Genomic DNA, 14,192 nt, shown 5'->3' with positions numbered 1-14,192 from the left:
ATAGGTTCAATGAACTTTGTAAGTGATGAAAGATGTTACAGAGGCACCTTATGATTATTTATTAATCAAGTAAGTTAACATCTTTGTCTTTTTACAATCTGAACAGTGAGGCACATAAAGAAGGTAGTAAGTACGTATATGAAGAATCTAATCTAAAATTAAGATAAAACCAAATCAGAAATTAAGATAAAACCAAAATAATATGAGCTATAACCACGTACATAGGGCACGGTGTCGTATAAAGATACAATGTCGTATTGATTGTATCGTAAAAAATCACGACACCTCGTCATCCCACGACACTGTGTCGGGTCGTTAAGAATTCGTGATGCAATCCTACGTTATATTTTCTTAAAGTGATTTACTTTCATGACGGAAAGAAATTCATAAATAAATATTTTCTGTTTTATTCCCTCTATCTTAGTGGTGTTTCGATATTATTTATACTAGTCCTTCGTATGCATACATTCATTATTTACATTTAATAGCCAGCTGAAGACCTTGCAGATTGATTTACATTCGAATTGTTTGCTTTAAACGTCAAAATGTTTACGAGCCTGTCTGTTGTCACATCACTAGTTTCAACTCTTACTAAACATCACATTTTATTACTCGCGAGGTATTTTTGTAACACTAAAAACCTTTAATTTCCTATGATAGTTATTGTAGATAAATAATCTTGAACACACATCAGTGATGTCATGAAATGTACGTCATTGTTCACTAAAGATCTACCGTCACTGTTGGGAATAGTTTACTCACAGAATAAAAATGATGAGGACATAGTTCATCATGCTGATAGTGTCAACACAGTTTAAATCAATTTAAACTAGGTATAGTCCGCGCTAAACTGCTAGTCCGCTCTGAATATAGAAATGAATCGCGTCGTCATAGTAAATTGTATGGCTGCATCTGCCTGCAACAACTTCACCTTTAGTAACTTTTTTAACTCTTAAATCTTCCTCATCTTACTCAAGTTTTTTTTTTGACTTTTAAAGAAAATAATTTTCTAGTATACGTACGTCATATAACTTTGAAAAATCAAATATGCATGCATGCTAAGAATTCGAGTTTTCGAACTTCGTACCTAGCTCTCTATTGCGATGCTCAGTTTTATTTTAATCCACTACACTATCACTGGTATAAATCGCTAATGACGTCAATTTTATGTTTTTCAGTATATTGTTTCCCAAAATTATATTTTTATCACTTACTCATTACAGTCGAAAGCCTCTAAATGGTTTTCCCATGCAGCTTTGACGTAAAGTAAGCGATGGAATGTGGTCTATGGGTAATAGGTGCCGGTAGTGCGTGTATTGTATGCAAATACACTCCGGTGTGAGGTGAGCTCATTTAGCAGAGTTATGAGCGCCGACTGTCGTTATGACGCGATGCCAATGATAGGACACCGGGTATTAATCAAATGTTGTAATGATACGTTATGAGTAGGGATGGGACGGTGTATCAAGTTTGGAAATGTCGATTCGAAAATATCGATATTTTTATCGACTTTATTGTTTTCAAATAAATTGATAAATTTATATCGAAAAATTTCACTGAAAAAAATCAATTTAATTCGTCCAAATATAAAAATATGTCGAAAAAAGGTTGCTCTTCCTGCTTGAATATTTTGTGATTTTTTTTTGTATTACCTACGTATGATATTATGTTGAAAATTTCGATATGATCGATATATCGATAACTTTACCAACTAGCATCCCTAGCCCGAGGTCCGTCGTCCGTCGCAGCCTCGCGGGGGGCGGCCGACGCGACAACGCATTTCTCACTTCAATTTGTGGCCCGTTTGTTTTTCTCTTTCTTGTCTCACTCCATTTCAATCGGGGGCCGTTTTTTAATAATCCACTCCTCCTTTTTCATTCCGAGGTGACGTTTATCGTGGCTCCCCGGGTGACGGCGACGCGTCTAGTTAAACAACAATTTACCAGTTTTTTACTCGACTGCCTGTGTCACTCTCTTTACGATCGAGAATTTTATATGAAGATATTTTATTGCCACCGATATTATGATGAACGTTATACGCACGTCTAAGTTATTTTAATGGTAGGTGTCGTTGGGATTTGAATATGAGAACCGTGCTAATAAAAGATGAGAGCTGTCAAAGGTTTAAAGGCTAGCCTACTCGGTATTGCCGTGATTTATGCGCTGTCATTTATTACGGACCTTTTCCAATATATTCTCTGTATGGGCTCTGAAATCAGTGATGTGTCCTAATATTTGTTGGATGTTTGTATTCCGTGAAACTGTAGTGGTTGAGTCATGTTATGGTCCTTGTAATAAAATATTACACGTCAATACGCTGATGTTAGTAATTGATTTCGCTTATTCATGTTTAGGGCTGTCGATTACTGAACATGTCAAGGAATCCTACGGATTTAGGTTTATCATGGAATCTATGCCTACATAAATACCTACATTGTGTACCTACCTACGTTATTTTTATGAGTTTGAAATAGCAAAAGAGCATACACTCCTGCGAATGGTTAGTCGTCACCGCCCATTGACATTGTAAGCAAATCCGTATAAAACAGGGGTTCTACCTGAAGTCTATCATAGATGCGTTACAACTGGGAAGGATTAAAATAGTCACTTTGTAAGTCAGCTAGCTTCCACACAAACCACCGAAAGACAAGTACTGCTTCATATGGGAAATAGGTGTAAGAGTGATCTCCTGGCCTCCCCATCGAACCATGCTTAGTCTCCCACGTTGCAACCATTTCATTTCATTTTACATCACAAAACTGCCAAGCATAGTGTCGTAATATTTGTATTCCAATTAAGACTATTAGTAGGTGACATTTACTTTAGGCTGACACCGGCCAAAAGTTCCCAAGAAAAAATGTAAATATCATTTAAATGTGTTAATAATCATAATTTTCATATTCATTAGCGTTTAAATATTAAAACATAACTCTGGTCGTTCTTGAATAAGTTATGTAAATGGTTGAAATCCGCTACTTTAAGTGTTCGTATCTCAGCTCAGACGCTGTTGACTTAACCTCGACGACATGGACAGTCGTGAAGAATAGTTATTTAATAAAGATAAATAATTTAAGGTGTCCGACGGTATTCTAAGTTAAATTTTCAAGTTTACTATTGTCATTAGGGATAATAAAAGTCCTTTAAGAATACGAAGTTTCTAGCCTTTTTGATGATAAAACTCCCTATTTTGTTTTAATATTACGTAGAATATTTTTTCTATTCGTCTGGTTATTTTGTAAACTGCATTTCCAAAACGACATATGGGCAGTGTGCCTAGATATTTAATTCAAAAATAATTATGATAGATATTATTCTAGAATTAATAATCGCAGGCCCATAGGAGATGGAGCTAAAAACGCGGAATATTCATTTTATTAACAAGTCATATATAAACAGGAAAATAAAAATTAAAGTTTTATGCATAATTTAGAAATAAAACGCCCATTGTAGAATATTAAAGTATAAATGGTAGGTATTAACTACAAAAAATGTTATTTCATTAAGAAAATGAATGTTTATTTTAAATTTATTTAAAACTAAAGTCAAAAGAACCATTATTATGATGAAAGAAAAAATATAATTTCATTGATTAAATGAACGTTTATTTAAAATGTATTTAAAAATAAAGTCAATAAAACCATTTGCATGATGTCTAATACGTTAGGTGTAAGAATTATAATGAATGAAATAAATATTAAATAAGAATTATAATGAATAAATTAATATTACCGTCAGAACTGTTCCGTGCGACTGCCCCTCCCACGCAACAATGTTTGAATCTGTTGACATCTTATATTGAATGGATACGTTTTGTTTGCATAAATAAATTCATTATTTTTACTAGGTAACCGACAGGCTACATCAAATTACGATATTATACGCTGCCCACAGTTTTGTTCTGTCGTACCATTTGACATAATATCTACAATAAAAGTTTTATTTATGGAGGAACACATCGTAAATAAATTACCTACATGTCTGTGGATGTGTTGGAGTGATTTGGTATTTTTGGAAGATTATGACGTCATAAAGTTCTTGAATGTTTGGACGCTTTCATTCGGTGTCTAAAGTTAGTAGGTAGTTAGGTATAGCAATGATCTAATAATGTCTTCATAATAAAAAAGTTATGATTATATAAGGACAACTACAGTAATAGATATTTTTGAATATACACAAAATTAGTTGTTTCCCGAACCAATAAATTCGTTTTCACTTTCGTTTCCCCAAAAATTACTTTATTACACGCATATTTTATTATCTTCATAAACCTTACTTTGTATAACGCTAATAATTTACATTTAACAAGATAGAATACCGTAAATATAAAATTTCGACACGCAAGACCACCGGCACACCGGCAGTAGGTTATGCACGAATACAAAGTACAAATGAGGCAATTTGTCTGCGCGGCGTTGGCGGAGGCGAAAATCCGCCGTAATCCGCGGACCGCGCGCTAATCGAAATCGACGGCCGTCCCAACTTAAATTTGTTCACATTATACCTACAAATATTTGTTTAGTAATTTTATTTTATGTTTCTTCAAATCGTTCATTAATATTGTATTGTTCGTCATCAGTAGGTAAATGGATTGTATTATCCGTCATCAGTAGGTAAATGGATAAAATTTTTGCTGTTTGGTATTTCTGTCCTACTTTTTAGATTAAAACTGCTAGTCCGCTCTGAATATAAAAATGACTCGCGTCGCCGTAGAAAATTGTATGACTACACCTGCTCGCAACAACTTCAGAGCGGACTAGCAGTTTGGCGCGGACTCTAACTACCTATGGCAGTTTTTACGACTATTTTTCTAACTTCTTGATTATATTAGATACTTAAATCAAGACGATGATGTTCGTTAACGTAAATTAGTTCGCGCAGGTACAAATTGGGCAATTTGTCGGCGTGGATCGCGGAGGCGAAAATCCGCCATAATCCGTGGCTGGCGCGCTAATCGAAATATCGACGCGGCTTATTGAGTAGCGACCGAACGGCCTCCGTACACCTGTTTACGTTGCTTGTGTTTATCGACGACTTTATCAGCGTGGAGAAACGTTTTTGTTTATCTACAAACTAATCTGATGCCCTATTGTGATAAGACGCATTTATCAATTTAGTTGGGGTATTCGTTTTGTAGGAATTAAATAATGGCGTAGCATGTATGTAGGCAAAGAAAAATTGCTGGCATTGAACATAAATTAACTATTTTTGTTTGTAGATCTTCAGTTTATTGTGCGAAGATTTGAAGGAAATAAAAATATTTTAACAATATATTGACTTCACGAAAATTTCACCACACTTTATTAATTACTTAATTAAGAGTTATATATTTTGGTTTCCGACAATTAACGATTAATGCAGCATTTATCTAGTCAACGGTCCATGGCAAAACAATATTATATCGTTCGTTAAACGTATCGACACGGGTCTTGCTTGTTACAATATTGCATAAAAATGTTTTATCCGCCCCGACTTCAATATAAATGGCGCCTGAGACGTGTTACCCATTCGGCGGTCGGCCGCCATCTGGCCCCCACCGTCCGCCATGTTCCGCTCCACCCCACGGCCCTCCCACCGCCCTGCCGCAATTATAGCTATGTGGTAGCTCACCATCCCAACATATTCTTTACTCGTCTTTCATTAAAGGTTGATATCGCGTGGTGTGGGGAGGTGGGCGGCCGCATCCCCTACGTGTCGTCTACAAGTTATGATCTTGCCAGCTGGTATTGCTCATAGATCTTGGCAAAGGTGTGATTGATGTTGTCCTTCAAACGTATTGATTGTGGGTATTCGCTGCTTGTTATGCAGATCTAGTGTAAGACTAGGCAGAGAGGAATGTTTACTAGATGGGTAGGTACTCGTTATACGAGTTAAAATAACTACTTAATGGATTGCTCGTCCACACTGACTTTCTTTTCATATCTTTTATCCTTCAGTTACTTATAAACGATTGTATTATGTTAAAGTTACTTATGTTTCATCGCTTTGAGAAACAAATCACTTACATATGGAGATATACGTAGATAGTTAAGGAGGTACTAAATATATGTAAGTGAGTAGTGGAACTAGTAGATCTCATAAATGCTGAGTTAAGGTTGTCTTGTAGGAATTATTGATTTACGCCTTTCAATAAAATCAATCTACATATCATGGGATAGGTAGATTGGTTATTGATCTAAATTAAAATTCGATCTTAGTAAGTACCTAATAGGTACCATTACCTATTAGGTACTTACTAAAATCGAATTTTAATTTACCATTAATTTTAATTTACCATTAAGGTACCATTACCTATTAGGTACTTACTAAAATCGAATTGGAGCATTGCAGCACACAGAAATTGTCAATTTTTGATTTTTGGTAGATAAAATAGTATATGCACGATTTATTAATGGCGTTGGGAACAAGTTTTATTATATTAAATATATGTGATCCGTATTCTATGATCTTAAACTCAAACTACATTATTTAGGTGTACCTACCTAATACTCTTCATACTGTTACTAAAATATTTTTATAACAACCAGTGGATCTACCTAAAACAACTCCTGCGTACCTATGCACTACAACCTACTTAAAACAACTACATACATACCTATGGCTTTAGTAAATGTTTTATCTATAACATGCCAATGACACTATTAATTAAAAATAATCACACCGTCCATAAACCAATGTACCTATCGTTGATTAGTTAATAACTATTAGATGTTGAACATTATTGATTGGGCGGGCGCTGATTCATTAGGCAGGTGAGGATATTAGAGCGGTAAACTGCCCCGCCCATACCGTGTCGACTCATCAGTGACTCGCACCTACTAATGGGTAGTGAAAATGAAGTACAGTGTAAACTCTTTGTAACGTCATTCTCTATAACGAAAAACTCTCTATAACGTAGAAATAAGTTCAACTGATTGGTTTACATTAAAACCCATACATTGATTCACTCTTTATAACGCAACAGTCACTCTCTATTACGAAGAAATACGTTAATATTTAGACGAGAACAATATTTTTACACTGGAATTGTTTTATAAGCAGCTAAAAAAGTAACCTTTTGAGGTGCCGAAAGTTTTAAGAAAGATTACGGGGTTCATAAACGGACGTTTCGCTTTTGTTCTTGTTATTTGCCTTAACACGTGTGCCATTATTCTTAGATTACATTGTCTGCAGGAATTTATCTGTCTAAGTTACTATACATACCATGGTCACCTATCGCGTATTATCAGTTGTAAATCAACTTTGAAATTGTCAAGATGGCCAGTAAGCATTAAAGAAACGAAAAAGTGTGACAGAAATGATTGCAATTGGTTTTGCGTTGATTTTTTCTCCTCCCTCCCTATAACGAAAACTCTCTATAACGAATAAATATGCTCGGTCCCTTGAAATTCGTTATAAAGAGTTTACACTGTATTTGATATGGGTACTTAGCCGTAATAGAAAGGTAGTACCTACCTATTTTAAATTGTATCCTAATCATTAGGTACCTAATCAAATCAAATCATTTTTTTTATTCAAAATAGATTCTTTACAGAGCTCTTTTTGAATGTCAATACATCTAGGTACCGCCTCTTCACAAAGTAATTCGTTACGGAGAAGAAGCGGCGAAAGAAACTCCATAAAACACATCTTGTGAAGAAATAAATGTTAGTTAAAATGGTAAACTTAACCTAATAGTACATGTGGAGCTGGAGCTACTTTAGCCTGTTAGGTACTGAATTTGACACTGTCGGGTACTTCTATACCCAGTATGAGAAGAATTAGAGCCGAAGTTATGATGATTGGTAGATATCATACAGCATTGACCTACCTAAACGAGCAAGCACTACACCTGGTGGTAAGTTACTGCCGCTATGGATATCGAAGATACCCTGAATAAGATTAGACTCCTACCTGAGCATGAATATCGATGTGTTGCTACCATTAAGCAAGTAATTCAAATGCCAGGTTAATACCTGGCATTTGAATTACTACATTACCTAATGGTAATACGGACATAGGTACCTAGAATCGAAAAGTCGAAGAAATTTGATGGTGTCTGGGATTCGAGCCCGGATTCGGATTTTACGTGGGGAAACACATCGTGGGTTTCCCCACGTAAAAAATGGGAGACTGGAGAACTGGGAAACCCTCTGAGCCGCAGGGGCATAAGATATCCCAGATTCCTACCGGCTAAAACCCCACGGTGTTCCTACGCCCTTTGTCGGGACAAAATAAGTCCCGTCTCTGTGTGCGATGTAGCTGGAGTTCAACATATCAACGTTATATCACTCTAAAAGACCAGTTATTACTAGAGCAGTAGATAAAGATCATAAAACGAATATCGAATATGTGAACTTTAAAACACATTCCATATTCTGACAGTTTAATAAAACATTATGTAAATATGAGCATCTGGCCTGCCGCATCTCTAGCTCATTACTTATTAATTATTCGGAGTAGGAAGTGATGTTCACCGTAATTAAAGTTCCGCCCTCAGTGTTCAGTGTTAGGCGGCAACTGAACAATTCCGTAATAAAAAATAACTAGACAGCAAATTAATTAATTTACAGACGTTAATTATCTCATCAGCGCCGACTCGTGAAGTGTTGCCATGCTTTGCGGAGTGGGTGGGACGTCCTGGCATCATCCTTTTAACTATTGGTTTTCGTGACAGTACGAAGCTATTTTAAATACGTAACAAAACATGTATATAAACATAAAACAACATTAACTCGGTAATGTGCTATAACTGTGCTATAACTCCTAAAACTTATTATTTTTAAAATCATGTAAATCTTGTTTATCAAAACAGGGTTCGCATAAAATTTAATGCACTAGATGGCTCATATTTCGAGATCCTATTTCCACTTTGTACCTAACTGTAGTATTCAATGTTATGTTCTCATCTGTGTCAGTGCTAGAACATAGGTTTAAACGGGGCCGATCACAGATGTCCAAGGACCTCTCCTTCTAATTTTGGGAGACTGTACCTAACAAACAACCAGAAAAAGCAGCCATCTGTGGTAGTGGCTACTCACCACCAGGAGCACTGTAAACTCACTGGCTACTTCACTTGTTAATTTTTTTTTTTAAATCAAAATCGCATCTGGATCTGTCCATAATTCCACGGTAAACATGGCACTCCTAGGCCTATCGCCGCGTCACATCGCGCCGGACAACCGCCGCCCAATTAATTACACCCAGCGTTATGTGATGAGAAATCACTGACACTATCATTAATAGATAGCCGACGCATATTTAATTAATTAACGGACACATTCTACGGTCCTATGTCCTATCTGAAAGCTTGGGATGGAATGGAGTGCATTTGCATATATAGGAATAATTGTCGTATGCTGTAATATTACGACGGTTAGGTATAATCTCGTATTTAGATGACTTAATACCTATATCTTACATATAAAATTCTCGTGTCACAATGTTAGTTACCGTACTCCTCCTAAAACGGCTTTACCGATTTTCACCAAGGTCTGAGGTCACAGGTCTCAGGTCACTCTGACATACTTAATTGTCAGAGTCTGGAACCGATCCCTGGATTCTTATTTTAGCGGTCATTTACTGATGTAAATGCTGTTATTTTTCTGATGTTCATGCTGTTCTTCTTCATTAAGATTTCTACCTTGTTTAGAACCATTATGCATGTTATGATAGTTATACCTACTCATCTTCTTAATTAAGATTTCTACCACTTTCAGTACAAATATGAATTTTACGATAGATATTCTAGTATAATATCATCATCAACCCATTATTGTCCCACTGCTGGGCACGGGCAATAATAGGCAAAACTAGTATAATAAGCATCTGCCTAACATTTATTTCTTTCTCCCCAGATCGTCCTAAACTCCATGCATCGGTACCAGCCTCGCATCCACTTGGTAAAGGTCCGCGAGGGCGGTGGACCCATCACGGACCTCTCCCGGGAACAGCACCGGACCTTCGTGTTCCCGGAGACCGTGTTCACAGCCGTCACCGCGTACCAGAACCAGCTCATCACCAAGCTGAAGATCGACTCCAATCCCTTTGCGAAGGGCTTCCGGGATTCGTCGCGGCTTACGGATTTTGATAGGTGAGTTTATTTTCTTAATCGTACTATCATTCTATCTTTAATCCTCTTTGAGGTTACAGCAGTGCGCTCCTAGGTATATCCTCTACTTTCTCTTGTCTTGTTCTCTATAGTAAAATAAAGTTTTTCTAGGACCGTATCTAACTACGAGTAAATCATAATATACCTAATATAATCATCTGATGTGAAATTGTGTAACATATTCCTAGTCTTATTAACAATACTTTTGGTATGAAGTGTGTTGTGATTAGGAAAATGTATCAATGTTAGGTAGGCGTTCCAATTTAGTCCTTGAGGATACCAATGCATCCATGATCGATCTTAGGTAGTTTTTCTATAAATAAAGTGGATGAAAGTGCAATTTTACCATTAAGGTCTATTTTAACGAAATTAGGTAAATTTAAAAGAGAATATGTTCATGATTTTTTGAAATAAATTTTAATAAAAATAAAATGACATGCATTTCATACCTATACAATTTATTATTATAGGTACCGAAGCATTTATTATGAAGGTGTTATTTATAGCGCTGTTATTCTGTCAATTACACACAATTACAGTATTGCCATTTGCAAATATTCAGCCGCAAAATTCAAATGAACATAGCGCCTATAACGTGCTAGTTAAACCCATTTAATGGCATTGCCTTAGCTTGTATAATAAGCTGTTTGATGCTTTGATAGTCTGCTGCCAAGGTGATGTCAGGATAGGCAGTGATAGAGCAAGGACGTGTAGTGTACATTCTGTTTAGAATATATTTTTATAATATTGAGGTAGTAAAGTACCTTGCAGTCCATCCAATTGTGTTAGGTTAGTGTCTACTGCCGCTTGTAGACCTGTAATACCTCCAGATACGTTGAGATTCCTACTTCGAGGTCGGCCGAGAGTAGTATTGCTACCCCACGCACAGTAACAACGCAACACTGGTGTTATTAGACAGAAATAGTTGTGACGGTGGTGCCACCAGTGTCATAACCAGCTGTATCCGTAGGAGCTTTCTCATACTTCGATCTACAATACCAACGTCTTATCTAAAAGATCATACCTACCAGAACAACAGATCAAGACTGCGGCTAATGGCAAAGATAGCTATCACTTAAATAACGACTCTTTAAAATATATATAACACACATATCTGTTACTTGCATAGTCTCACGCGTAGCCTCAAAGGTGTCAAAATGAACCAAACGAACGGAAACACGTGTATCTCGGAGAGTAGACTCGAAATCGTTGCGCTGGAGGCGAGTTTGATGAATTGGCAGGTTATTAGCAACAGTTGAAAGGCATTAGGTCGGCCGCCCTGCAATTTGTGGCGGCGTCGGCATGAATAAAAGATTAAAACGCTCGCTGATTGCGCGATAGCCCGCGAATGCTGATCGGATCCGATTTAGGGATGTTGTTAGCCCCCTATCATGGTAATCGACGGGAGAATTAGATTATGGATAAAATGTTTTGATTTTCATATAAGGTATATATCACTAGTTTTTTGGTTAGCCAAACCTAACCAAAAAACTTTCAATAAACTGTTTAAACAGTTAATAGTGCCTTCCTATACTAAGATTGTTCTTAATCGGCTAATCAAACAAGTTGTTGCATTTAATTGTGGTTCGGTTTGAATTTAAATAAAGTCTATAGTAAAAATATCTAGTAGTAATAATATCTAGCAATATTTGCGAATGAATAAATTAAATTATCTTTACTTTTGTCATTTCTTTCACCTTTCATTTTTGATTGATAATAATTATTATCATTACCAATGTAGTTGTGTCTCTTAAGAAGAACTTCGAAAACTAGTAATACTGATAACGGTAATAGAAGATTTTTACACACGACGTAGTTATAACGACAAAACGTATTGTTCAAAATTATAAAGTTACGAATGTTACGATAGGTCTCAGGTCACCGCACACATAGTTTTATGTTCTTATTTTATTACTTTGTGAAAACATAAAATTTATCGTTGTTACTTAACATCACTGATTCCATTAACCTTTGTTATTTTTCTAAGGACAAGCCTATGTGAACGTATACCTAATGGAGTATTGTATTTTGATATTTTATGATAAAGGTTAAAATTAAAACCATGCTGTCGTATTGTCAAGTAACAAGAAAATAATGATTGATAGAGATGAATTCTCAAATACCTATTTCACTGGGATGAAAGTTAAATGAGGAATAATTGAATGTCTTATTTTTCTTAATTCTTCATTTATTTCTTTAACAATATTACAACTATTTTCCCCCCATAGCATCGGGGTTTACGCTGATTTGATATCAAAGAAAAGATACATCTATCATTGCCTAAAAACAACAGTGTTAAGTGCTGTCGTGTTCTTGATATGGTCTAGTAACAGTCATACTTGGTATGGTGTGATAAGGGAGACACACTTACACGAAGCGTTTTAATTTAGCCCTCAATGGTAGCTACATTTGCGGCGGACCTCGTTTAAGACGTATCCTATCTGGGATTGATTGCTTGCCATCAGATTGAGCGCTCATTTCATACTTGAAGCAATAACATTTATGCTGCAATGCTAATAAAATAAAGCTATATTTCTATTTGTCTCCAGTTATTTATGACGTAAGGTAAAACGTCCATAAGCTCTTGGATGCACAACGACCTTTTAAAGTCTCTTGAATTGATTGTAAACAAACAAAAAGTTGTTTGTTTAAGCATACTTACCTAAACTTTTAAAGCTACCTGGATTAATTCAGATGCAGTTTCAATATCATTTAGTTTTATTAGATCCTTACAAATTAGGCTAAAGACCTCCTTACTCAATTATACCTAATGAACTTAATGCGAAAATATTTATAACTTAATCGAGGTATGCCGACAAAGGCACTACAAAAGGTAAAGATGCGATTACAAAAAGGTAGTCATAATATTATTGCTAATTTCATAGTCGCGGCGGTTCGAACCAAAATCACCTTGACTTTATGAATAACTTGAACATATCAACTTGCTATAGCTTGCGTTATGAATTCATTTAAAATTGTTCCATAAAATTCCGATTTCCACTCATTAAGTCCGAGGGCCGCGGGCGAGAGCGGGCGTTCCCATGACTCTACCTTCTCGATTTACCTTCACACATTTCTGGGTAGAGCTAAGGTAGAGCGGTAGAGCGAATGTGAGTTATAGTGAGTTAACACGTTCGTGGATACACAGTTGTGAGTAACTAGGGCTGCCTATTCGAAGTAAAAAATAATATTTAAGTAAGTTTACTTCCTTCTTCCGAAAAAAAAATATTTATTTTATATTACTTTCATCCATGTATTCCATCCACATATTCCACGTTCATGCAAAATAATACAGTATGTATATTTTTTCAAATAACGGACATCTGTTGTACCCATAAATGAATCTATTTTTAGTATATATTTATTGAGACAAGTTTTACAACAATGAAGTAAATTACATTTTAGACATTATATACCTATGAGAAATTTAGGTATAAAATGTCAATAAAACATTACATCACAGAAATAATAATTATGTCCTAATAGTCAAACGATTACATAATTTGATAGCGGTCGCGTATGATTATTTGAATGCGTGTGTGCATGTGTACCTATACAGTGTGTCATCACACACATATCTATTCTCAAAAAATAACAAAGAAAGTATTGACAAAATAACTTAATCCTAACTAAATAATGTAAATGTGAATTTGTTTGTTTGCTATACTTTTACGCCTTAACTTCATAAGCTACACACGACAGGTAGAAATTATCAGAAATTGACATACCTATATATATACCTATACCTATATATACCTTTTTAAGAAACATTAGTACCTATAATCTTAAAAAAAACATTAGGTTTAAAGTTTGGTCGCAAGCGAAGCCGCATATAAAAGCTAGTATTTAGTAAATAGCTGAGTATTTGAAGGTGGTAGAAACCTTTGTGGTTCGACTCCGGCGGCACCACCGCTACACCTATTTTTGCCTCATAACAGCAGTGTTAAGCGCTGCTGTGTTCCCTTTTGAAAGGTGTGGTTAAAGAGATATACTTTTCCGAGGCATTCCAGCTTAGTCCTCAGGGGTAGCGGCGCACCTGTGGTCGACCTCGGGTAGGAATATCTAATCCTACCTGGGGTTGATTACAGATGTCCATGGGCAGTAG

The 14,192-nt window shown here is 35.8% G+C and overlaps 1 protein-coding gene across 2 annotated transcripts in view; it reads left to right on the top strand.

Annotated features, from left to right (window-relative positions):
• mid (midline) overlaps positions 1-14,192 on the top strand; it is a 146,696-nt gene that overhangs the window by 119,623 nt on the left and 12,881 nt on the right. For both annotated transcript variants that reach the window (XM_073080749.1, XM_073080748.1), the window contains one exon: positions 9,834-10,069. In XM_073080749.1, coding sequence (XP_072936850.1) covers positions 9,834-10,069 — 236 coding nt within the window. The remainder of the gene's footprint in view (positions 1-9,833; positions 10,070-14,192) is intronic.

Source organism: Epargyreus clarus, unplaced genomic scaffold, assembly GCF_041222505.1.
Source record: "Epargyreus clarus isolate Ecla_fem2 unplaced genomic scaffold, WU_Ecla_fem_2.2 ptg000015l, whole genome shotgun sequence".
Lineage (NCBI taxonomy): Eukaryota > Metazoa > Arthropoda > Insecta > Lepidoptera > Hesperiidae > Epargyreus > Epargyreus clarus.
This window is presented reverse-complemented; position numbering and strand designations above follow the sequence as displayed.